At 41.7% G+C, this 27,012-nt stretch overlaps 1 protein-coding gene across 3 annotated transcripts in view; it reads right to left on the bottom strand.

Moving 5' to 3' along the window:
- Nucleotides 1-27,012, bottom strand: part of IQGAP2 (IQ motif containing GTPase activating protein 2) — a 277,347-nt gene that overhangs the window by 110,200 nt on the left and 140,135 nt on the right. For all 3 annotated transcript variants that reach the window (XM_037032366.1, XM_037032369.1, XM_037032367.1), the window contains exons 3-6: nt 23,974-24,130; nt 16,504-16,581; nt 12,550-12,626; nt 614-681 (exon numbers count right to left, since the gene is read on the bottom strand). In XM_037032366.1, coding sequence (XP_036888261.1) covers nt 614-681; nt 12,550-12,626; nt 16,504-16,581; nt 23,974-24,130 — 380 coding nt within the window. The remainder of the gene's footprint in view (nt 1-613; nt 682-12,549; nt 12,627-16,503; nt 16,582-23,973; nt 24,131-27,012) is intronic.

Below are 27,012 nucleotides of genomic sequence, written 5' to 3'. Positions count from 1 at the left end.
GAGGCAGAAATACGTGTATTCATATCAAGAAATGTTTTTGCCCTGGCTGGTGTAGCTCAGTGGGTTGAGCATGGGCTGCGAACTAAAGGGTCGCCAGTTTGATTCCCAGTCAGGGCACATGCCTGGGTGGCAGGCCAAGTCCCCAGTGGGGGCCACGTGAGAGGCAACCACACATTGATGTTTCTCTCCCTCTCTTTCTCCATCCCCTCCTCTCTCTCTGAAAAATAAATAAAATAAAATAAATCAATAAACTGGGAAAAAAAGAGAAATGTTTTCATCCTAGGGTCCCTTTCCCAGATATGTGGGACTTATCTCTCTAATAAAAAATAAAAAATATGTGTCATTATTAAGAAAATAAAAGAAAGAAAGACTCTTTATCATGAAGGTGGGGCCATTTCTAAACAGGAGCCTTAGGCAGAAGTCAGCCTCAGTGTCTCATTTCCCAAATGCAGGGGAAAGGAGACCTAGCTGAGTACAAAATAATGTTTCCTCCTCTGACCAATCAATAGAGAGAGAAAAAAGAAATTAAAAAATATCGCAATGAAAACAAAAGGTGCTGGTCCACCGTCTTAGTAATTACATTGTAAAAAATCATAAAGATAAAAAGCAGTACCTGTGAAGTCCACCTTGCCCAACAAATCCTGGATCTGGGGTGCTATGCCTAGTTTGAACAGATATAAACTGAAAAAGAAAACATAAACTTATCAGAAACTTTATTATTATAAATCTTAGAGTTAGAAATTACTTAAATCTTAAGGGCTTTTTTTAGCTGGGAAAGGCCTAAGAGATTACTCATCTAATCCGTTCACTTTCTGGTGAGGAAACCGAGCCCCGAGGTCACACAGTCCCTAGTGGGACCGAGACTAGAAGCCCAGGTTACCCCGAAGACTGGTCTCCTGCAAAGCGGAGACCTGCGCCAGTACCCCGCACTCCCGCAGAGTCAGCTGACCCTGCCATCCAGGTGTGGGAGAACCAGAAACTCAACTAATGAAAAAACAGCAGGTAAGAAATGAAAGTTTATTTTTTTTCATAACTTAAACACTTCCTTGGATATTTCCTTACATGACTCCTATTTTAGTGAAAGTACAGCTCAAATTATTATATTGTCCTTGTCAGTATTCTTCAAAGTACCATATGCCCTTGAGGAAATACTTGTTTTACGTTTTCTGAACCAACAGGTAAAGTGGCAAGACGATTGACAGGTGAGGTTAAAGATAAACCGCGGTGTGAGCAGATTACTCAGTGCAAGGTGGAGAGTAAATTATATATATATATATAATACACACACACACATACAATTATATATATACACACATACACACATAAAATTACACACACACACACACAGATCCTTAAAAATCCCTGAGGAAGTAATGATGACACCCACTAACCTACCTATAACCTGCAAACGAAGGTAAGGGCTGGCATCTAAATTCTACCAAAGGTGAAAATACACGGTTTCATGGCTTTTCCCATTTAATCACTGTGCTGTAGTTCTGTTTCAGATTTATCCTACCATCCCATCCCCGAAGATTAATTCTACAGACCAACTAAAAAATTCTGGGTTCACTTTATTATAAATTTTGGCAGGGTTATTATTTATGAGGTTTTAATTAGAAGCTAGAAATTACACAATAACATCTGTGGGAAAATGAACTGAGAATGATTCCAATGGCTTTAACTGTTTCAAGATCACTGCTTCCCATACAGATGGGAGATGGATCTGAGTAGTTTAAGGCAGACATAGACTTCCATTAAAGGAGTTCAAGGTCAAGCCTGCTTAATGGTATTAGAAAAAACTGACTAATCAATTAAATAGTATGCATTGTACTTAACTTTTAAAAATCATTTCTGTAAAAAACAACCATTTAGAAAAGTAATACATGGTCAAAGTTAAAAATTAGTAATGAATGATTTTTTACAAATTATGTTGAAAATCACACTAAATAAATTTTGGTATAAATTCTTTTAATGTTGTTTCTGGAAACATCTATTTCATAAACTCACATAGTAGTCCATACTACAAACTTATGGTACTTAACCAATTGCTGAGAATTCAGATGGTTACTAATTCTTCAGCATGTCAATGAACCTACTTATATATATAGATGCATCTTTGTGTATATATCTTATTTGCTACTATAAATCCCTAAAAACAAAACTGCCAGATTGGAAGGTATAAACACAATCAAAACTTTCAATATATAGTCAAACTGATTCTTAAAAATAGATTATGGCCCCGATTGGTGCGGCTCATTTGGTTGGGCATTGTCCTGTGGACTGAAATGTTGCCAGTTCAATTTCCAGTCAGGGCACATGCCTGGGTTGTGGGCTAGGTCCCCGGTTGGGGGCATGTGAGAGTCAATTGATCAGTTTCTCTTCCTTGCTTTCTCCCTCCCTTCCCTTCTCTCTAAAAATAAACATACAAATTGTTTTTTTCTAAAGAGATAGAGCTCTTTAAATGGTTGTGAGTAAAGGGTTAACCAACCCCTCTCCTTCTGAGAATCTGACCTGGACTTGACCATCCTGCTCTGTCCCCCTAGGTGTACTGACAACCCGACTCCTAAGCATCATTGCTTAGAAGAAAAATAACCTCTGACTGATAAATTGCATCTTGACTCAAAGGAATTCTAAATACCTAAGAGGCACCATATTTTCAGGTATTTGCGCTCCGTGACTCATAACTGGCATGGTCCCAGCAGGCAACTAGGTAGCCATGTGGTGCAGTGGTTACACCAGATACTGGCTCCTGGGGGCCGAGGCTCCACGCTGGGGAGGGTCCTGCACCCACCAATATGGGTCTCACCCAAGTTGTCACCCGGAGCACTAAAGAGAACAGCTTCCAGATGGCTGGGTGGACAGCTACATGGAGTGCTGAAAAGGCTCCCATTGAAGAGCAAAGCTTCGAGGGTCCATCTCTGTCCTCGGAACATCTCCGTCCTTCTGAGCTAGGGGTGACAGCCTTGTCTGTGGTGGTCGTCAGGGTCCGACCGTCCAGCTGAACCCACTGATGGCCACCAATACACGAGAACACTGTTCCCTTTCGCCCCATCGCCACGGGACCCCACTGGTGAGGACCTTGACAGTGTGATAAGCCAAAAATGATTCTTAAAGTCTCCATTTCCTTTTGTTAGCTGTGAGGGTAAACATTTTCTTCACATACATATTGGCCATTTCCATTTCTTTCAGGAAATACCTACTAGTTAGTTTTTGAATTTTTAAGGTTGTTTTGGGGTATTTACTTTTCAGTGGTTTTGCAGCTTTTCCTTCAAAACCACAACCAAAGGACAAAGAACAAATGACATTTTAACAATCTGGCAATTTTAATACTAAATTTCACCATGATATTTGTATCTTATATCTTTCCAACAGAAGAAAAATGTATTAGACTCTGAACATTATTCAATGTGAAATAGGCATCATGTGCTCAGGATTCAAACTAGAAAGACAGGGGACATAGCTTAGTTTAAATTCGAGGTCTTTAGAGGTTATCGGGCATATAAAACTATTAACCCAGCCTCTAAAAGTTTCACTACCCAAGGTCCATGCTAAACAAGTCACTATAATCAAAACGAGCATGCTGACAATTTCAAGACCATAATATCTTATGAACCACTTTCCAACTCATTATTACACAGAAGAACACTCCAGTTAAATGGGAGCTCTTCTCACGTGAAACACATGAGCTGTCAGCCTCCTCACTGGTTCCTTTCTAGTGACAGAACTAGAAAAATGCAACAGAATTGAACAGACCGGTTTGGTAAAGCTGCAAAAGAATTCTAAGAAAATAAAATCAAGCCACACATACCTTAAGAAATGGAAATAGATTCATAAACAATAAAAAATGTATTATTGTATCACTTCAAGTTCTTTTTAATACCTGATTTGCATTTTCCTCTTCCCTTTTTACAACTACATTAAAAAATACACCTGAACTCATCTACAAAGAAAATTGCAAACACAGTTCAAAGGGAGAAATTTTGAAAATATGACAGTAAAATTTATGTAGGAGTCACCCATTAAATATCTTTCAACACAAATTATTTCAAGTAATGTTATATATTGTATTACTTACATTTTGCTACCCTTTTAACATATGTTAAACTTGTATTCTTGTATCGAACCCTAAGCTAATGAATAACTATTATCCTTACTATATTTACACTTTTACTCCCCGACTTATATGCAAGGTTGATATAATCTAGAATTTTAGATGCATGCTTTTATTTTCATATTATGTACCCAACATTCAGATAACCATACATTTCATTATTGTTTTCTAATTTCATCTTTGTCCAAGCTTCTTCTTTCTGACTTTTACCTTTGGTTTTGTTGTATATAAGTACTCAGTAGTTATAAAATACATACATTGGATGAATCACTGATTGCACACATTTCAATCTTTCCATTTGTTCCTCGGGCATTGGCTCTGTTCACTGAATCTGATGCCTCTTTCACAGTGTTGGTTTCCTACAAATGTCTGGCTTTTCCTGATCTGGGCTCATCTCAGAGTTCCAGAACTGCTGTTTGTCACTGCTGGCCACAGGTCACCATGACAAAATCCAGCCTGAGGTAGCCTGTAGGGCTGATGCCAGCAGGGTGCCCAGCGTCTTGCCCTCTTAGACTGGGGTTCCCTGTGTGCTCCTGTGCTCATCAGCTATCTTGAGTACTGATATGCCACCGTGCCATCGGCCTCTACACTTGATGCTTTAGGGAAGGTTTGGCCAATCTAAGTCCTATTGCACTTGGCTTTTAGACTCTCCTTTTCCCACTGTCTCTGCTTGGAGCAAGCCGGGGACAGCACCTAGCTCAGCTGCATCCCTTGGTGGTATGGGGGCTGTGGTCTTCTCCTGTCTTGTTTCTCAGTCAGCCCAATCCTGTTTGCATTCCTAGGGAGTTGTTGAAATTTTTGGTCAGTGGATGACACTCTTTCTTATTGCAAATTATTATTTTTTAAATTACTACTTTAGCAATTTCATATCAGGTTTAGAAAGAGGATACCACATCTGTGTTCAGTGTCCTTTGACAAAACTGTTTTAAGTATTTCCTTTGTTTACCAAGTCATTCATTTAATTACCATTTATGGAATATCTACCATATAAAAATATTTTTCTCTACTATGACGTCCCTAAATAAAGGTATTTAGGCTCCCACAAAACACAGGCTTGGTAAAATGAACTAAAACAATTTAGGAAACAAAGGTGTTAATTTTTTCCTGTGGTACTAAAGGAATTAGGGCCATTTCTAATTTTACTTTTTATTTCGCCATTGTACACTGTAATACTAATATAAATCTCATAATCAGCAAATATTCTGGCTTAATTAAAAGTTACCACTAGGTGGTGCTAAGAAGTTGTCATTTTTAGATGGAAGAATCTTCACTTTTAAGCTGAAATCAGATTTGGTTAAGCTAGGGTGAATGATGTACAATCTCACTTGCAGGTACATACTTTTACCAAAAATTTTTTTAAATGTTAATGTATATATTTTATTTGGCTTCAGTTTTTAATATTGTCCTCCAATGCTGAGGTTTAAACTTTAAAAAGACTTCACGGTGGATTTTTATACCAACTCTGTGTGGCAGGTGCTTTCAAGAAGATTACTCAAGGGGGCATAAGTTTTGTAGGAAACTTATCCACGATTCCCCTGCTAAAAAGTCAGCAGCAGCTGCTGGCTCCTTCCCAAGCATTTACATCCAAATGAGCCCTTCATTACCTGAAGCAGATAGGAACCCCAGTCTTCATCCAAAAAAAAAAAGCCCATCCAATGTTAAATGAAACCCACCAGTATCTTGTAGCTCTTCAACACTGAACTTATTATGCACTTTAGTGCCTAATAACCATCACAAAGACTTGTGAGCATCCCAAAGAAAGCTGTGGAATTAATGTCTCCATCACTTCCTATGTTTACGAAAACACTTGCTGTGAGATAACCATTTTCTTTCTTCTTTTAAAAAGGATTTTTTAAATTTTATTTTTTAGAGAGAGAGGAAGAGAAGGAGAGAGGGAGAGAAACATCAATGTGTGGTTGCCTCCTGCATGCCCCTAACTGGGGACCTGGCCTGCAACCCAGGCATGTGCCCTAGACTGGGAAGTGAACCTGGGACCCTTTGCTTTGCAGGCCCACACTCAATCCACTGAGCTATACTAGCCAAGGTAGATAAGGATTATCTTATCACCTGACAAGGTACATGCAGTTCACTAGTGTTGCTGAGGTAGCTAAAATCTCATTGGTGCAAATAAAATCAGTTTAAGTCCAAGAAGCAAGAAAGTTTTTAAAAAGTACTGTTAAGGTCAAGGCCCTGGCTGGTGTGGCTCAGCTGGTTGCAGCGTACACCAGGAGGTCCCTGGTTTCATTCTCCATGAGGGCAGCAACCCATCCATGCTTTTCCATCTGTCTCTCTCTCCCCCTTCCCCTACCCCTTCCTCTCTCTCTAAAAATCAATGAACATGTCCTAAAATGAGATTTTTTTAAAAATTACTATTGGCTTTTTTTCTACTACTTTCAATATATACATTAAAAGGTTCTGTAGTAATGAAATGCAAACTTAAAAGGCAAGAGTTGAATTTATTTCAGCTTTTCTGGATCACATCATGAACAGTTCATTTTATGCTATAATATGTGAGATGCACGTTTGCAGACGAAAGCCTCGCAGTGGACCAGAAAGAGCACAGACCTGGGATCAGAAGCCCTGCATCCTGGCCCCGGGGCTGGCAACATCTAGGTATGTGACTCTCAGCAAGTCACAAAACCCAAGCTTTCATCTACAAAATGAAGGATCTGGACTACACTAACTTCCCAAGGTCTTCCTGGTTCTCAGTTCCATGATTCTTCATTTTAAGATATCCCAATACAACAGCTTAGAGGCCCTTGCTGAAGTTCAGGTCTGATGCCACTGTTCTTTTTAGTTTCTTAACTGTAGAAAAATGCTTGACTCCCTTCTGAAGCCAATGGCTGACAGAGTCAGTAGCAGTGCAGGTTCTGGTCACGGCCTGGTTTGCAGGCTCAACTCTGCCATTTCCTAGCCGTGTGACCCTCGGTAGCCTCTCTGGGCTTCAGTTGCCTTGGTTATAAAGTGGGACTAATAACAGTATGTACCCCATCAGGTCAGAAGGATTAAGCGATATTACACCCATATAGTACTCTGAACACTGCCAGGCATATCATTAAAGACTCAGTAAGTGTCAGCCTTTGTTTTTATTATTACTATTACCCCCTGATAAATACCCTTAATAACCTACTACAGTGGTTTGCCCACTTTCAACACTAAGAACCTTTTACTATTTTCCCTCCTGGACTCCAGGTTTAAAATAATTTTATCTACTGAACCAAATTATTTTCCCATCTTAGTCACACACATCAATGTCAAAATCTAGTGAACTATACTCAATTTTCTGTCAAAAAACAAAGAAATCCTGAGGCAGTCTTACCATTAGGAAATCAGTTAAACCAACTGAAAAGTTAAAAAGACAAATGCCAGAGGCTCCAATTTGGAGTCAGCAGTGTGTGTGCTGTGCCAGGTAGCAACAGGGCTCACAGCCTCACAGCCTCACAGCTCAGAGGTCAGCGGGACAGACAGCCGGCCATAATACTGCTTTGGGATAGGAAGAGGACAGAAGACAGCTCACAGTGTGACGAGAAGGGTGAACAAAGAGTGACTGAAAGACATGGAAGGTACAACTGTCTTCACCTTAATCCCAAACAGCCACCTCCAGATAGCCCTCCCGAGAGCACAGGCTTACAGTGTGCCCTCGGGGCAAGGAACTACCTCTAGGAAGTTTACACATAGATGCAGACATGTTCTCCGTGAGAGACTCACTCGATTTGGTGTGAAACAACATGGGTTTCTCACTGGGAAAGGGATCTTGAGGGAAGGGGGTAAAAGACAAGGGAAGTTAGCAGTAGCGCCTGAGGTCGCCTGGTGATGGAGGCAGCCACCTGGCCTTCTGAGAGCTTGCGCAGAGGAGCCCCTGTTTACGGAACAGGCAGGGTGTTCAGACCTGCTGGCCAACCAGAAGCAGGGCTGCCATGGCCGTACTCAGAAACCCAAGCCCCGAAGGCGCGATTTTGGCTGCATCACTGCATTTGAAAACACAGCTGCTGGGACAGCAGCCCCAAAGTCTGCAGCAGGACCAGGAGTCTGTGCACAGAGGGGAGACTCACTCCTCTTCAGCTCGTTGTTGTCAGGGTCGTAGAATCTTAATGGTCAAATAAACGTCACACAGTAAGAAGAGCACAACCCAGGTACCTAACCTATTGAACTAGAAAAATCATTACGAATACATGGCATTAAAAGGATTCCTTGGAGGGTAGCTGACTCGATGTCGTGAAGCAGGAATAATCAGGGCGGGACAGGAAGATGCTATTGCGGCACGAAGCAAGGCTGTTTTACGGAATGTGGTGGGCAGTGCTGCAAAGGCCGGGGAGCTGCCCAAGCTGCATCGGCCCGTTCCATCAAAAAAGGAGGAATTCACTTTAAGTCAGTGAGAGGCCAGATCAAAAACAACAATCAAAAGAAAATGGTACAAAGTATACAAAAAGGAAGTCATAACAGAGAGTAAAATAAGACATGCATAATTATTTGCATTGCTTTCAATGGGTTGGACAGTGTTATTAAAATAATGGTATTGTTTTTTCTGTAACTGTCTATATAGTACATAATTGTTTCTGTACTGTATACACTACAATATGCTACAAAAAAGAAATCAGGAACTCTGAGTAAGTCAAACCGTCCTAGGAAACCATAGAAGTGTCCCAAAGTAAGGAAGGACTGAGGGGCACAGATGGCTGTGTTAACAGCCAGGGGGAAGAGAGTCTGGCACTGACCGTCAAACACAATAGTCAGACAGAGAAAAGATCCAGAAACACAACCCGAGATGATAAATCAGCCAAATGAACCAATCAGCATTAGGTAGACTCAATTTCTCATCTCCTTGGGGAGAAACCTCTAGAAAGCCAGGCTAAATCCAAGAAAATATTCAAAAGGCATACATAAGCTTTGACTAATGCTAACAGAGCAGGCTGAGGCACCATCGTGACAGGACAATGGGTCATATAACACTGGCTGACAGGGGCTGGGGTAAGAGGGGGGACTGGATCAGACACGAGAACCTACCTGAAAGCCATATACTGAGAAGGGGAAAAAAAACTCTGATTGATTTCACAAGTCAAGTTCCGCCCGATGCCTGCCTGGTCCCTAGGGTCTGACTCACCCTGCCCCACCCCAGGAGGACTCAGTCTGGCACCACGGTCTGACTCACAACGGTCAGAAAGCAGACCTGTAACCCAGGCAAGGTTTGCTTCTGGTGCCCATGAGGTCAGGGCCACTCTGGGCTGGTATCACAGTACTATGGTCCTAGGAGGGGTCGAAATCAGTGTGTAGATAACAAGGCAGTGGAAGGCTGCGCAATGGGTATTTTAGAGCAGCTTCAGGTGCGGCAAGTCTGTAACAATGTATCTGGGCATCTCACCTGTGCTTTCGGGTATCGAAAGTGTTTGAAAAATCCTACTGCATTAACTGTTTTTTAAAAATTCAGTATTATAACTAGTGTTTAAACATGTAACAGTTGTTTGATAAAGCAACATGCAAAGTGTTTTTCTCCAAGTATACACAGCCTCCAGATAGTTAAGAAATTGGTAAGCAGTAACTGCTTAGCAAGGCTCACACTTATTGAACCGGGTCCCTTTTCACTGCACAGACTTTCAAACATTCCAGATGAAGCCACGAAAGGAAACATACCATATCCACATTTTAAGTCCAAAGACACCTCGTCACAAACAGTGGTTTCACTTGGTGTTGACACGATGGGTACGTTAGCTTTTCCTTTGATAGTCGTTCTAAATCTTCTAATTTTCCATAATGAGCATATTTTATTTTAAATAAGGAAAAAAAATAAAAAGCATCTCTGTGAAGAAAGAATGAGGCCACCCATCACTGAGGTCTCTCTGCATTAGGCAGGGATTAAGGATTTCCTCTGGGGCTGCCGGGCTAACGTTCACTGGGACCTGGACTCAGACACCAAGCGGAACTGACAGAGGGGGCGAGAGTGGCAGGCAAGGAGCCTGGGGTCTGAAGCAAAGTAAAAAGGTGAGGGGCAGGCAGATACAAACGGGAAGTTGGCCAAGAACCCAGGGGATGTTAGTGAGCTGTTAAACCCTAATCCAAAAGACAGGGAACAGAAGACAAGTTGGCAGGGCCAACAGCTAACTTTGTAGACCAAGTCAGGCGGAGAGGCTGGGGCAGGAGGAAGGCAGTGCCTGGGTGCCTAGGGGACCTTCCTGCCTACCTCCTGACCCATAAACAGAGCCTCTGACCTGCCTGATTAACGGTAAGGTGATGACTACGCTCTATACCAGCAATGTTGCTATATCCACAACCAGAACATAATGGCTGAAGGCATAATTGTCCATTCCACCTTCACTTCTAATTATAACATGAGGGCAAAACCACCGTGCTGACTAAAGGACCCCACTGCTCAGTGTCCAGGTGTGTCATTTTCAGCCTTGCAGGAAAAAGTTTTGATAGATAAAACTTTAGATACACATGAGACTTCTGAGTTCCATACTAAGAAGCAGCTATGCATTATGTTTAGAGCAAAGTGAAGGAGATTCCCCAGGTAATGCTGCTTATCAAGTAAATACAGCTCTAAAAGATCCTGTTTAAGGTTTGATCTGGTCAATGACAGGCTCAACAGGAATCTGCCCCAGGATAAGTAACAGTAATGGAGATTCCAGGATCAGAAACTGAAAAACTGAGAAACAGTCCTAGAAACTACCACACCAGCACTGGCATAGCACTGGCAAGACTAAACAAGAAGTTGCTCTTTTTTCTGTTTACCAAACTCTTTGAGCCATTGTTAAAACTACGGCAAACACAATGTCACCCTCCATTCAGTTCTATATAATTTCTATAGCACAGTGGCATCACCCGGAAGGCACTCAGCATGTCATTTCTTTGTATGTTGCTTCGCTTTGGGAAATCAATTTAAGTGTTTACAAGACACCCCATGAGCATGGTGCAGATTTGGACATTAGCATTATGATGCATGGATATGATAATGATGTTAACTAATGGGGGCTGGCTTCACAGGTCACAAAAACAGTACTAACCACAACGTTAGGTGATCATCTGAGCACTGAAAAATGTTCTACGAAAAACGGATGGCACATTTGAAAATATTCCTCAAAATAAGCACTTTTGCACAAAAATCTTTTTAGAAAACCTGCTGGCATAATGATACATTAGCCACACGTGAGGAGGCAGGCACAGAGGTATTTTCCCCCCAGTTCTAAATTATTAGAAAAACAAATCATAGAAAATGTAGGCACCTACATTTGGTCTCTATTTCTAGCAACTGTCATCTTCCAAAGAAATCTCAAGAGTACTGATCAGGGAAAAGTCAAATTATATGACATAATCAAAATTCTTCTCTAGCTGGCCAGAATTGCAATGAATTATTACAGAAACCTTTTCCTTTGGAGAGGAAAAGAGCCAGGAAGAAGTTAATATAAACCTCTAGGCAGAAGATTCTGCCAGGAAAATGACTTCTAGTGATATAAACACAATGCAGATGTTCTAAAAGAAATTTAAAATGTAATTAGACATGAAGTCTTCCAGCCATTACCTACCTGTGTGCACACAAGACCAGAGCAACAAACTGGATTTTTAAAACCATCTTTGCTACCATCTAAAAATCACATTTCTTCTAGGACATTAAGGTTAAAAGTGATCTGTGAACTAGCAGAGTTTCAACATTTTCAAAAATGAATTTATCAAACGATTGCTTTTATTTTTAAAAAATTATTTTGATTTAATCTTTAACAAAATCTTTATTGTATTTTTTCCAATATTATTTAGTCCCCTTACACCCCCTCCCCCCAGCAATCACCACACTGTTGTTCATGTCCATGAGTCCTTTTTCCTTTTTGCTCAGTTCCTCCACCCCCTCACAGCCCCCACTAGCTATCAAACAATTGCTTTTAAACAACGAATGTATCTTGCTTTGACTAATTTAAAGCAATTTTTAGGTGTCTCCTTTACCCTTAGGATACAAGTTCTATTGAACAAAGAAAACAAAAATTATACTGAATTTTATTAATCCACAATAAGAACTGAACCAAACTGATAATTTTTAAGAACGTCCAAACTAAAATAATGACCATTAAAGCTGCTCATTTGATATATTTTGGTTACATTTGTAAACTTTATTGTAATCCAAGAATATTCTAGCACTCTATGAGATTCTCTGGAAGTTTCAACTTAAATTTTCTCCTTGTTATATTTACAGATTTTTCACTCATTTTCAGGTTTTCTATTTTGATTTAGGTTAAAAAGACAGAAAAATATTCTCGAAGTTCAATGATTGTCTTTATGTGAGAATTACTTTAATTTTATACCGGCAAATTCAAAATAACTCAATCTAATAAAAAGTTCTTGAGTTATTAAAATAATTCAAGATCTCTTTTAAAACTAAATTGTATTTTATTTAAATTTACTTTCTATTTTTAAATTAAATTTACTTTCTAGACTTTCAGTTGTATTTTTCCCACCTTAGAGCGTGAATGCAATAGATCATTCTCGGTATGTTTTTCCGGTCATAGACATCTGTTGTTTCTGGATAAAATATCTGGAAAACAAAAGAAACAATGTTTCTATTATGCTTTGCTCTTCACAAAATTATTGTAAGTCTCCCAAATGATCTTACTTTGATTGTCCTTGATATTCTTTACTTATTTCAAGGAAGAGGAATCTCTCAGTTATTGCTTCATCTTGCTCTACAGGAGGACCAGTCACAGCATCTGATCCCCTGCCTGATAGCGCGCCACCTAGTGGTTCAAGTGAGTAAGTGTGGGGCGGCGTTGCAGGAGGCTGGCAGTGGGGGTGGTTTCCAGCCGCCTCTCCAAGAAGGTTGTGCCCACCAGGTTAGTTAGGTAGGTGGCTGTTTCACTCCACAAGGCTTGAGCCTGTGCAGACTCTGCTTTCTGTAGCAGTTACTCCTGTGACTGCTCAGAGGTCTGCTGGCTTGAGAAACAAACATCCTTTTTCAGGATTTTATTAACTGTTAAGAACTTGGCTACCCAGTTCTATGAATATGTATGTACACACACATGGATTTTTTTCTGCCTAAAGCTATAGATTTCACCAAATATAATCTGGAAAGTAAATAAAGTATGAAAGAAAAATGCCTGTAAACCCACCGCCAGATTACTATTAGTGTCGCTATTACTGTTTTCGAATTTTTTTCCAGTCTTTTTTCCTGTATATGATTTTTTAGAATGTGTTGCATGTATGAGTTTAAAAATAAAATTGTACATATCATAAACCCCTTTAAAACACTTAATAGAACATGACCCCTTTGTTATTCTTTAAGAGCATTATTTCTGATGGATGCATGATTCCTTCCTATTCTTAACCATAATTTAACCAGTTCTCCATGGTTGAACATTTTTGCCCCCAATTTCCCCCCTACTATAAACCACTGCAGTGAACATCCCTGCATTTTCAGGACACCTGATTACCTCTTTTAGATAAACATCTAAATCTAAAGTTTCTAGACCGAAAGGTCAGGGCATTAAGGCTGTACATTATTTACACTATTTTCAAGCTCTAAGTTAAAAGGCTAATAAGAGATATTTCAGAATGAAGTGCCAAACTTACCTGTTCCTAGGCACAGAAAAAAGAATAATTTAAGATTAAGATAAGCATATTTGGGTCCTGACTGGTGTGGCTCAGTGGGGTGGGTATCATTCTGCAAAGTGAAAGGCCACTGGTTCGATTCCTGGTCAGGGCACATGCCTGGGCTGTGGGCTCCGTCCCAGGCTGGGGTGCACACAAGAGGCAACCAATCAGTGTTTCTCTCCCTTTCTCTTCCTCCCTTCCCCTCTCTCCAAAAATAAATAAATAAATAATCTAAAAAAGATAAGCATATTGGTATTACTTGCTTTCAGTAAACATTTTATAAAGTTTGACATAAAAATAAAATCACGCACTATTAAGGTAGTATTTGATACTCAAGTGCAATTTTCTGTTGGGCATTGAAAAAAAGCTGAGAAAAGGGGAAAAAGCAAAGTTTCTTGGAATACAAACATAGAGTCACTGAGCACCTGAAGAAATGTCTGTTGCCTAGGAAATTGCCAAGGTCTTTCTGACTGTCTTTTAACACATTTGCTGTTCGAGTGTCAATCAGAAGAGTATTCCCCACTCAGGAGAATGTGGCCAGGTTTAAAGTTCTCTGTGTAAGCAGAGGACAAATGTTCCTCCCTTTTCTTTAAACAGGAAACATTTCTATTTACATTTCTCCTGGAAAATCACTTAGCAAGGAGATGGGATCAATGTGTGCTTGAGCAGAATGTCTCATTCAGCACTGTATCCCCAGCACCTAGCATGGGGCTGAGAACAGAGTAGGCCCTTCACACTGACGGAGTGAGGATTTAGTAGCAAACTCACATCAGTACACTGCTGCACACTGTTGGTTTCTCTTCCTGGAATGCAATGTACCAGTGCCTTCACAATTAAAATCAGTGTTAAAATGGAACCTGTTGTATGGATCACTCGTTTGATTAACGTCAAGGAAAAGCTGGCCATACACACACACAGCTGGAAAGGTTTAAATCAGATCTCTCAAACGTGAAACCACCTAGTCTAAATTATGTTGCCTCATAGAAAACTCCCACAGCAATTTCTTTTTACTCTGTCTACCACCCAGCCCCTAGTGTACTTGCTAAATCACAATCTAGAAATATGAATTCTATATTATAACTAGTGCCCAGAAGGAGACAGCGTTTGATGTTCTGGGCCCTTAGGGGCAAGGAAAGGGCTTAAAAATGGCAGAATAAAATAAATCAATATTGACCATTTTGAGATAAAATAAGCTAAGCTAAAACCAGTATCAGCAAATATATATATGTGTGTGTGTGTATATATATGCAAGCATAATTTACACAAATAAATCTGTTGTTTTTGTTGTGAGGGTTGTTTTTAATCACAAACTGGGATAATAATAATAACAACAACACCAACACAGGTCTTAATTAGTCAGTAGCCTACTGCCTCGCCTTCCAGCTGGACCACTCCTGCTTTGTTTCTTTAAAATAGGTGTACGTTAAGCAACACAAAGCAGGGAACTATCGATGCATCAAAAACCCAATAGACCTCAAGGGCACTGTGCTTAATGAGGAAAGGCAATCACTACAGGTAACCTATGTATGATGCCATTTCTATACTGTAGGGGACCGGTTTGTCTTGGCCTGGCAAATGCGACTCGTTGTAAGCCACAACAGGCAGACTGCTGGACAGGGTCTGCCACACTATACCACTATACCACACCAAAATGACAAAATGAGAGAGAAGAACAGGTTAGTGGTGGCCTGGGGACTGGGAGAGGGGAGGGATGCAGGTCCACTCCTCTGTGGTGTCTGGACCTCGATGGTGGTGCTGGCCACACAAATGTCTTCACAGACTTATTGGAACTCCCCACCTACACACAAATGAATGCCTATAAAATGGTGAGAACTGAATAAAGTCTGTAGTCTAGGAAACGGTGATGCACCAATGTTAATTTATGAATATATGACAGTTAGGAGATGTCGCCATCGTACACTGAAAGGCTGAATCAGGACTGCATGTAGATGTTCTCTTTTTGCAACTTCCTGTGAGTCTATAATTATTACAAAATAAGAAGTTCAAGAAATAGCTCTATAATTTCTATAAAATGAAACAATTTCCTCATTTCTCCTACTTGCCTGTCTGTCACACAGGCTGAAGGGCCTGCTCTCGGAATTTAACAAGCTCTGAATGTTTGCTGAATGAGTTTTATTTAAAAGGTCTATTTCAGGAGTAAGAGCTATAACCCCTTAGCCTTTAAAATTTAAAGTGATACAATGATTCATAGTAATAATTTATAAAAATAAATTTATAATAATAATTTATAGTGATACAATGAGATCAAGAATCTTAAGTATAAATGGCAACACAAGTCCTGACCAGGTGGCTCAGTTGGTTAGAGTGTCATCCCGATATGCCAACGTTGTGGGTTTGATCCCTGGTCAGGGCACGTAGAGTCAACCAGTGAGTACATAAATAAGTGGAACAACAAATTTCTCTATCTTTCTCTCTCTCCACCCCCCCCTTCTTCTCTCTCTGAAATCAATAAATAAAAAATTTTTAAATGCCCACAGAAAAGGGGAAGTGGCTATTTTAAATCAACTATCTACCAGCTAAAATTTGTTTTGACCCTGTTTATTTATTTTTTAAAATTTTATTTATTTGTAGAGAGGGGGAAGGGAAGGAGAAAGAGAGGAATAGAAACATCATGTGTGGTTGCTTCTCACATACTCCCTGTTGGGGACGTGGCCTGCAACCCAGGCATGTGCCCTGACTGGGAATCGAACCAGCAACCCTGGTTCGATTAATATGCCCAATCTGCTAAATCATTTTTATAAAGATGCATTTGTAGACTATCTCTTTTGGTTTCCCAGTTCAGGTTCCCACATTTGAAGGCTTACCTTGGGTAGACCAATAGACTCCATGGCTCTTAACCACTGGACAGTATTATCTGTGTGTCGAAAATGAAGGCCCGACTTCTAAAGGGAAGGGGGCAGAAAGCACATAAAACGTGAGTCATTTGCAATAACTTTTTTCATTAGTGGGATGCTTTTCAATCGTATGTCTCCTAGAATAAAGTTATTAGAGCCCACATAAAATGACTAAAGACCACAGTAAAGGAGACTACACCACTCAGCAACACCCCAGCCATTTGTAACAGACCATGCCAATTTCCATTATTCACACATTTGACGCAGCATCTCAAAGACTATTTAATGTACAGCACATGCCTGAGGATATTTTATGAGACATATGTATGTATGCGTGCGCATATACACACATCCACACACGGTGTCAAGATTTTGGCAACCTCAGCTGAGAAGCCGAGGAACTCCAGAAAAAACAGACAGGGTTTTTCGAAGACTAAATAAAATGTTTTTTTTTTTGTGGTTTCTGGTTCTGCCAAATCATTTTTTTTTCTGATTGTTAATGTAATATTCTGTAGAAAACTTGGAAAATGTAGAAAATACAAAGAGAAAAAAAACATCCACAACACTAAGCTAATTTTAGTAACTATTCTTTCTGTAATTTAACCCTTATCCTGGCCTGTACAAGAAGTAAACCTTCAGTGGAAATGTTTTACAAGACCTTTTTTACTTATATAATAAAAATAGTCTTTCTATATTGTTCATTCTTCTTCAGAGTCCTAATCAGCCAGTCATTTTTTTTCTTCATATTCTATAAACACAGCATACTTGCCTCTTCTCATTAAGTTGTATCAGGTAATGGACCACTGGGAGCTTAAAATAGTCTTGTATTTTTAATTAGTTAAACAAATAGCACAATGTTATCTATTTGCAAACAAAAAAAATAGGAACAGTATAATAATTACATTCAGAAAGACTGGTTCTTTTCATCTTCTGTGACTTACAATTGAATAGTTTATTTAACAAAAAGCACACTTGTTGCTTTTAGAAATTAAGAAATATAAGCAAATTAACATTTGATAAATGTTTATGCTTTTTTAAATTTTATTTATTTATTTTTAGAGAGAGAGAAGAAGGGAGGGAGAAAGTGAAAGAAACATCAATGTGTGGTTGCCTCTCATGTGGCCCCCACTGGGGGACTTGGCCTGCAACCCAGGCATGTACCCTGACTGGGAATAGAACCAGCGACCCTTTGGTTCTTAGGCCCATGCTCAATCCACTGAGCTATACCAGCCAGGGCTGTTTATGCTTTTTTAATAGTGGTCACTATTTATTGAGATTGCAGAGTGTGGTCAAACACTTTATAAAAATTATATTTAATTTTCAAAATACCCTGCCAAGTGGTTATCACTCCTACATTTAAGAGATGAAGAAACGTAGGCCAAAAAGATGAAGCAATTTGTCTCAAGTCAAATAGCTGTGAAGTGGCTGATCCAGGATTCGAGCGGAGGTCTCTCCAGATCTGAACACCTTCCCTGCACAGAGAAGCCCAGAGAGCACAGGTCCCAATTGTGGCTGGGTTATTCCTTGGAGGGAAGAAATGAGCTGGTTACTACGAACTAACTAGAAGGAGGGGGAGAGGAGAGGAACAGAGCACTGGCCGCCAGACAGCCAACAGCCAGGCTGCAGTGTCTGGGAGTTTGTAACTCAGCATAGACAGCTTTGGCAGAATGCAAACAATTCTCAGACACAGTCAATCTGTGGCCATGGAGGAACAATTTGGGAACAATCCACAATAACATCAAGACGTAGAAAAGGCCCTTTGCCACCAAAAAAAACAAAGCAAACAAACAAAACTAAACCTCTTCCTCCAAACTAAGATGAACACAACTCGCTTCTTGACTCATGTCCTAGATAAAAATTACCAAGACACCAAATTGACCCCATTTCCTGACAACACTCAAAACATAACAGGGGTCCTCACTTCCCTAAATCCTTATACAGTGGTCTACCCACTATATGGGTAGACCACTTTACCCATATAGTGGTCTTATTAGCTAGGTAACCTCAGGGAAGTTATAAATTTCTCTGAACCTTGGTTCCTCAGCCACAAAATGAAAGTAGGATCACTTCTTTGAGTTGAGATGATTAAGTGAGAATGTTCACGAAGCACCTGTGGCAACGTACACTTAAGAATGCAATAAATGTTGGCTGTTGTAATTATTATGCTGCAACACTCGGCTTGAAACTTCCATCCACCCGCAGGGTCATGTCAGAGGCACTGAACGAAAGGGCGGTCATCTTGGCAGCAATGCTGCACTAAGCACAGTAATTAGGCATCTTCCTTCATCCACTTTACACACCCGAGGACCACTGACTTCAGAACCCTTCCAGCCAGAGCTGCACATGTAAGAAGTAAGCTTCGGTGAAAGAACTGCATTAAACATCTTTAATCGACTAAATTTACTTTAACTAGAACACAAATGGTCTTCTAAACAGGCTCAGAATAATCTTAGTCCATTATAACCATTTTTAGCTTGTCCCTTTTCTTCACTAGTCCTACATATTAATATCAGACTAGGTGGCCTATCTGTAGTCATACTTAGCCGAGGATTGTTGTTATCCACCCCCCTAACTTTTTTCAGGTATTGGACTAGAAAGTATATACTGATTTTCCACTGCCAAACTGTTACAACACAGCAAGCAAGGTTTGTCTTGCTTAAATTGAGTAGGTAAGGAATCGTTAAGTCTTCTTTGATTGGTAACTTCTTACATAGTAGAATGAAAGCATTTTAGAACTAGTAACCTAGAAACCAATAATTATTCTAAATTGCTCATTTGATAGATGAGCAAACTGAGGACCCAAGTATTTAAGATGCATTCAAGTGGATCTAACTTGTTAAGCTCAGGGCCAAGGCTAGCTTGCCAGACTCCTGACTCCAAGTCCACACATTCTGTTCAACTCACTGTGCACAGAGCCTCAGAGCCGCCACCGCCTCACACACTCCTACTGTGCTCGCCTCTGTCAGGCACTGCGCCATGGGCTTCGCATGGGCAGTCACATTTGTTCCTCGCAGTGTATCCACGAAGACTGACACTATTATGATTATTCTCCTCACTTGACAGGTGAGGAAACTGAGGCTCACAGAGGTAAACTTAGGGGTGAGGCCCAACTCACATATTTTGATTTATAGCTCATACTACTAACCACCGAGCATATGCTTTCCCTGTCTAAGGCTCACCAAAATAGTCACCAACTACTTATTACAAGTCTAGAATGATCTGTGCAGAGTCAGAACACCGTTTCTCGTCTTCGAGGCTTGTCAGGCTGGGCTCTCTCCAAGAAATGCCTTCCTCCACCTTTTCCTTCCCTTGTCCAGCTAGTCTGCTCGGGGACACTCTTCTTTCAAGCCTTCACCACAGAAACATTTCTGGCTTCTTCACCACCCCACGCACCCCATTGAGGACTGACCACTCTCTCTCGGGCTGTCTCGCACCGGCCACTCAGCTATCTCTTCTCTGCCCTCCACCCACTTCCAATCGCTTTCCAGGATTTAGCCTTTATTTTCCCTCTCGAATCCACTTACTTCTTGGCTGTGCAGGCCACTCTCACCAGGACTGAATAATCCCCCTTACTCTGCCATGCCCCCACCCTCCTTCCACCTCCAGTTTATTCTGAACCACACGGAGCAGCAGACAGATCTCGCTAACACACCCACTGCACCAGGATGCCTCTGCTTAGCATTTCAAAGGCTTCCTCCTGCAGCCAACCCCGCACTTAGGATGAAGTCATAGATCCCCCACGTGTGACTTCCTGATCTGTCTCTGCTTCTCTCCTGATTTCTCATCACGGTCCCTCAGTGCAGCCTCGCAGACACTCAGCTTGGCCAAGCTCTAGTCTTCCTTGAGGAGCTTGTTGCAAACGGGGCCCTTTCTCTGGACTGTTCTCCCCATTCCCTCCCCTGAACTCTGCCCATTCTTCCAGCCTGAGAAAAATGGCTCCTCAGAGAAGCACATCTTCTGTTGGTTGCTATCTGTCAATTTCTCCCTTCGCACTCACACGATTCACACTGTACACTCACTCCCAGTCTGTCTCTCCTGCTGTAAGCACCATGAAGCCACACCCGCCTTGCTCACTGCTCTGTGCTGTCTGGAGTGGAGTGCCCGGCAAAGCAGGTGTTGATACGTATTCTATGGCTGGATGAGCTCTACCCTGTATATACTTCTATCATAGTACAATGAGATCTTCTTTCCCTATAGCTTTATTAAAATTTATTATATTCATGTCTATCTACCACAGAGCAGTGGTTCTCAGACCTTAGTAGTACATAAGAATCACCTGGGATGATTATTAAGAATGCATTGCCTGGGTCTCTGGTGAAGAGATTCTGCCTGACTCGGCAGCATGGGTTAGGGGCTAGGAGTCCACGTTTTTATACACACCCACTAGATGGTTCTGCAGGAGGTGTGAGCATCGCACTTAAAGAAAGGTGTCAAACTTGAAGTACCTGATTAAGCATCGAACAAAGCATAAAAGACAAGAAACGAAGTCCTTTGGTTACTTGAGACTTCTGTCATTCATTTTTCACCCAACAGCTATTTCTCTACCACCGCCAGACCCTGTGCCATTCACCAAGGATACGGCTGAGAAGACACAGAGGGTTTTTGCCTTCATGACAAGACAACCATCACAGTGTACCATGGTGTACCCAAGAGGGACAGAGTCAGGGGTCACTGCAAACTTGGCATGGTCACATAACTCAGACCTGAGTGGGGTGGAGGTGGACAGAGAAATACTCATCATTAGAAGGTTTAACTCAAAGACCTAGGGCATCCTTCTAACCCTAAATTAAAAGGGGCCTATATGCTGGCATATAAGCTGGCAGAGAGCAGGGGCGGCACAAAAGCTCCCATCTGCTTCACCCAAGGGCATCCACGCCCAAACTGAGGGCGTTAGAGCTCGGGGACGAAGCTCGTGCTTGGGGGCACACTGCCTAGCAGGCGGGCCGGGTGTTATGGCTGAGTCTAGGCAGGTCCTGCAGCGAGAGCCCACGCTCGCTGAACTCATGGGTTCCAGATGGCGCACCAAGGGCGGGCCCGGGTTACTGGGGGTTCCCTCGGTTTCCACATCTTGGCGGCAGCCCCAGGCTTTAGTGTTCCTGGGAAAAGACTATGCGATAGGTTTTAGTCCTGAAGAACACAAGAACAGGGCATTCATTAAGTCTCCTGTTCACTAATAATTGTTTCTTTTCATTTTTTGTAGAAGAAATTAAATGACCTTAAAATAAAAATTTTATGATTACATGGGAAATCATAAAACACTCCCATTCAGGGACATTAAGCACTTTCAGGAATTTAATAAAAGGAAAAAAAAAAAGAAACACCTCTTTTCCCCAGTGACTTAACAGAGGAGTAGTTTCCATTTGGTCTGTGTTTCTCCCACATCACAGCTGGCATCAGCCCCCTCCTTCTGCTGCTTCCTCTCCTTCCGCCCCTCTGCTAGCAGCTCCTCTTCTGGGCACCCCAGCCTTCCAGGGGCCTGATGGGGCGGGGGAGGGCAAAACACAGCGCTTCCCTTTCTCACCACGTTCAACTTAGGGATGACTCACCTGCCTAGGCCCCACAGGTATTTTATTTTATAACAAAAGATTGGACATATTTCCCATCTCTATCCCAGTGACAAGTTGACATTCATTCAAAATAGTAGGATCTCGAAGGTCAGCAGGAAACAGTACCTGCTCCAGTTGCCAGGAGGGAATCCACATCTGAACTGGAAAGAGACGCCCAGAGTTAAGGTGCCTGACGTCCCAGGGGAGGAAGGAGCGAGCCCACTCTCTGCTCTGGGGCTCCCCTCCACTGAAGGTCTGTCCTTCCTCCCCGGTTCTCACCATCCATGGTGTCAACACAAAACACCCACAATTCCCTTTCGGAGTGGGCTGGAGCTCAACTCTGTCACCACACCTCCCCGGCTGCCGGTATTGTACCAATAGGCCTAGATCTTGGTAGCAACCATTGTAGAAAAAAAAAGAAAAATCACGCTCTAAAATGTGGACATATATTAACTTATTTTGTGATGTGGATATACAAATAATTCTTTTCTGAGCAGTAAAAATATTTTTCAAAATTAAAAAACTAATTTTGGCTGGCTGAGTCATTATTTCATTAAAGTCTTGTGGGAGGCTATAATGAGCTGAAACTCTAGGGTGAGACATATGACTTCATAAGCTCAACTTATTTAACAAATGCAAACCCTTACTCATAACATTATTCAAGGCAGCAACTTTTGCTCAGTTACCTTTTAGGCTAGACCACGAAAACAGATTTGTCATAAAATATTTGTTAATTCTTCTTGTCTGCTGTTAGTTTACATGATTATCCAAACATTTGCTCTGAATACACATATTTTTTTAAAAATTCGCCTCCATAACAACTGAAGGATTCTGTGAATCCTGCAATACATGGGAACTCATGCCACTTTGAACTAGATTTCATGTTGCCCTTGTGGCTGTAAAAGAAACAACTTTTAAGGATAGTTGAAAATCTGCAAATGAAAAATACCCATAGAAAGAATTCACTAAGAAAATAAAGAACCAAGTTTCAATGAAGGTTTAGAAACCCTGATCTGAAGCGGAAAAGAGAAACATCACACATTTTAAAATTCCCCTTTGAAGATACAATCTAATAAAGGGCCAGTGTTCACCTTTTCCTCCCTCACTGTATAACGAAAGATTTCAAGCACAAAAGTGTAGACAGGATGGTGCAATGAACCTGGGCCCCCGTCATCCAGCCCCAACAATCATGAACTCACGGCCAGTCTTGGATCACCTATCCAAACGCCTCCCAATTATTTGGAAGCAAATCCTGGACATATTACTTTACCTGTAAATAGTTAGACACATTCTCTAAGATATCAGAATTTTTTAATTGATATAAGACTGGTGTTTATTTCAGTCTTGTGCTCTCCTCTACACACCTTCTCAAATTAGCTATGAAATAATTATTAAAACTGGCTGCATATAAAAAGGATAATCATATTTTGTTTTAAATACCAAATGGAAAGGAATTCCTACCTGACTATTCAACATTACTATTCATTTTATCATACTGGCCCTAACTCTTTGGGGCTACAAGTTCAAGTCCCAGCTGGGTATTTTATTCCTTGATGAGAATAAGGGGAGTAATAAAACTGTGTGGTGGTGAAGAAAAGGGGGGCAGAGTGCCCACACACTGACATTTACTGGTGCTAATAAAAATGACCTCCATGAAGGAGTGACGGGGGAGCCGCATACATCGCAGGTCCCTCACCCTCAGCCTGGAAATACAAACGCTTTGCTTTTAAAATTGCTGCTGCCTCAGGAATGGTTATTAATGGGCTTCAAAGACCAAGGACATACATCTCACCCCCCTCAAAATTCCTATAGACACATTAAAAGAAGGGAGAGGAAATAAAATACTGAATTTTCACTTTTAGCTGGAAGATAAAACCAATTAGACCTCAGTTACCTTATAACGTGTTTGTTCCACATCATAGATCTTTTTCTCCGATACCATTTTTGGAGCGAAGAACTTGGCTAACTTTGCAAGGTAAACTCCGTTCCGAAGCCCTTCTTCCAGCTCGGTGGTCGGTGGCAATTCTTCCACTAAGCAGACTTCCATCCACCTTGAAGGGATTAAAAAAAACAAAACAAAACACATTCAAGTGACCCCAGTTGGGAGATTTTCTAGAAGTGAAGAGATGCAGCCTCTCAGTGTGTGTGACAGAGGCAGGAACTAAGGGAGCAGGACTGGTGTCACAGATAGAAGGAGAGGACATTCTGAGTGGGACAAGGATTCAGAACACAAGCTGAACGACGGCACAAGGCCAGAGGCCCTGGATTCACCACCAGGCCAGAGCCTGTCAACTTAGAGTCTCTGCCAATTCTCTTCTGTACCAAAGAGGAAAAAAGCCAAACCAGTTTGTATGAGTGAAGTTAGTGCTGCTGACAAGACAATAAAGTAATTCAGGTTTATGAGCCCTTTGCAGAGGAGATTCTCACAGGGGCTGTGCCGTAGGGGAGAACATAATTCGAGGTGCAAGAAAACCTGCAGTTGCCCCAGTCCAGGAGTGACTCTCAGGGAAGGCAGGGGGGCATGCACAGGAGCACCAAAATGCAGAAAGTACTCATGGTCTTCTTTAAACATACACGTCCCTTTTTCTGATACCAGGCGCTTATCACGCAGGCTTACCTTTTCGGGAAGGTAGAGGATTTACTGGGTTCTGAAAACATATTTCAGAACAAGATCAGGTTAAATCTGAGGACACGGTGCCAGTATTGTAGAAGAGAGAGCACCAAGGTCATTAGTGGCTCAAGGACACACCGCAGGAGGGGAGCAAGGCCAGTTCCCACTTCACACCGGCGTGCCGAGAATACGAGGATAACACCATTCCTATCCACACTCAAGGAACCATTCCTGCTATCAGGTCCAGGAGGCAGGTGTGCAGGTTCTCCGTGGGGGAGCTCCCTACCCCCCTCAACCTATCCGCGAACAAACCGAAACTGTTAGTGTGCGCACACAATACCTCCACAGCCAGCGCCCCCAGAGGATCGTTAACACAGCGGCGGCTGATCCAATCAACATTTGGCAGACACTGGAGCACTGTTCTGCAATATTAACAACTGATCCCGATCCAAGCAGCGAATACTGTAAGATGTCTAAACTGTTTGTAGCTCTGGGCAGCATCCTTTAAAAGCTCAAAGGCAAGGAGTATTTATTGACCACTTATTAGGCACTGTAAAGCATGGAATATGTGAGAAAAACAAAAACATAAGCCCTGCCTTCAAAGAGCATTAAGTAATTGAGAAAGCAAGGCAACCGCAAGCTAAACCTGAGAAGCATATACAAGAAGCAGTTATGCCCAATGCCACGTGCTAGTACATAAGAAAAAGTTGGGGAACAATGGGGGAGGGTTATCACTGCCATAATTGGGAACACATTAGAAAGGTGGTAGAATCAGGGTTTGGTCTCGAAAAGTGAGTATCTGGAAAGGCAGGAGGAACACTACAGCCGGGGGGCTGGACAGGCCGGCAGCATAAACGACACATGGCCGACTCAGGGAGAAAACCCTCAGAGGACCTGGGCCTTCGGGGCGCAGGAGGAGGATGAAACGCACCTGGGCACATACAGGGGCGTCGGGGGCTCGGAAAGACCCAGCGCAAGAATGAAGTGTTGATATTTGCTGCCACCAGAAGCAGGGAGCTCCTGAAGCTTCCATACAGAGGAGTGGCATGCTGACAGTGGCAATTAAAGAAGATTAATCTTGTATGATGGATGTCCCGGAGACAAAGCGCTTCGTCAGGCTTTTCCCGCTGTGAGAAACTGAGGGACAAGATCAGACAGGAAGAGAGGGGAAGGGAGGAAACCAGGAAACATCTCAAGGAGACAGTAACGGGACTTGGTGACAGCTTAGAAAACTGGGTAGAAGGAAAGAGAAATACCACCAGCCAGGGTTAGGGGGCTGATGTAAAGGGTCCAGGGTCTCAATCCACTGAGAGACCCCAAACACACTCCCTCGCCTGTCTGGGCCCCCGTTTTCTCCTCTACTTAAGCGGGGGGAGTGAGGACGGTGGATGACACCCCCACTCTAATAAATAGTCTAGCAGGCCTGTGAGACTGGAAAACAAGAACAGGTACAAGGGGATGACGGGCTTGGCTTTCAGGTGTCCTTCCAAGGTAAATAAGGGACGTTTGGTTCATACGAGCCTTGTTTGAGATAAACTGGAGTGTGAGAGCCACAGACTTGCCAAACTCAAAAATAATTAAGAAATCAATGTTGTTGCCATTTTAATAAAAATCCAACCAAGTTAAAAGCCATTGCAGTAGACTGAGTTTCTTGTCTAACTAAACTATAAATGGTAGCATTAATTATGCTATTTTACATTAAAATGCAATCTATTTTCAAATAATTATGTTAAAAATTTAGGAAATAGTTTCTCGCACAGCACTATATCATTGCTTCACAGCAGTCCTGTATCCGGGGTACACATGTGGGGGAGGGGAGATAAACGGACCGCAGCGGCGGGGGTGGGGACAGAAGTTATTGACTGGGAGCTGGGGTCTGGAAGCTAAAATATCAACAAGTGTGAAGTGTTACACATTAGACTTGGGTTTGTTAAAAAAAGGTAACCCCATTTACTTTTGTCTGTATCCGAATATGTGCGCACTTGGCTTAAAACACTAATGACACCGAAAACTTCGGCTGGCTACAGCCCATTTAAAGCCTAGCCATCACTAATGCTTGTGATGCTACCAACTTCACGAAGGCACCAGCCGCCTCTTCTTCCTCTTTATAATCCCTTGTGCCTGCCAACATGTTTATATGTAGTGGGTACCTGGTAAATTGCTATTAAATGAAAGATTCTGTCCGCTTAAGAAAAATGCTCCAAGCCTCACACTTAAAATCTTTTAGGACACGGCCAAAGGTTTATAAATGTAGCATTTGTGCAACTTTAGGCATCAATGGAGATGTATTCGTTTCACTGCCTTCAAAGTCAAACATGATGC

This window comes from Sturnira hondurensis, unplaced genomic scaffold (assembly GCF_014824575.4).
Source record: "Sturnira hondurensis isolate 20B ecotype Veracruz unplaced genomic scaffold, ASM1482457v3 Scaffold0021354, whole genome shotgun sequence".
Classification (NCBI taxonomy): domain Eukaryota; kingdom Metazoa; phylum Chordata; class Mammalia; order Chiroptera; family Phyllostomidae; genus Sturnira; species Sturnira hondurensis.
The sequence above is the reverse complement of the archived record's forward strand: the minus strand, read 5'-3'. Positions and strand labels throughout refer to the sequence as shown.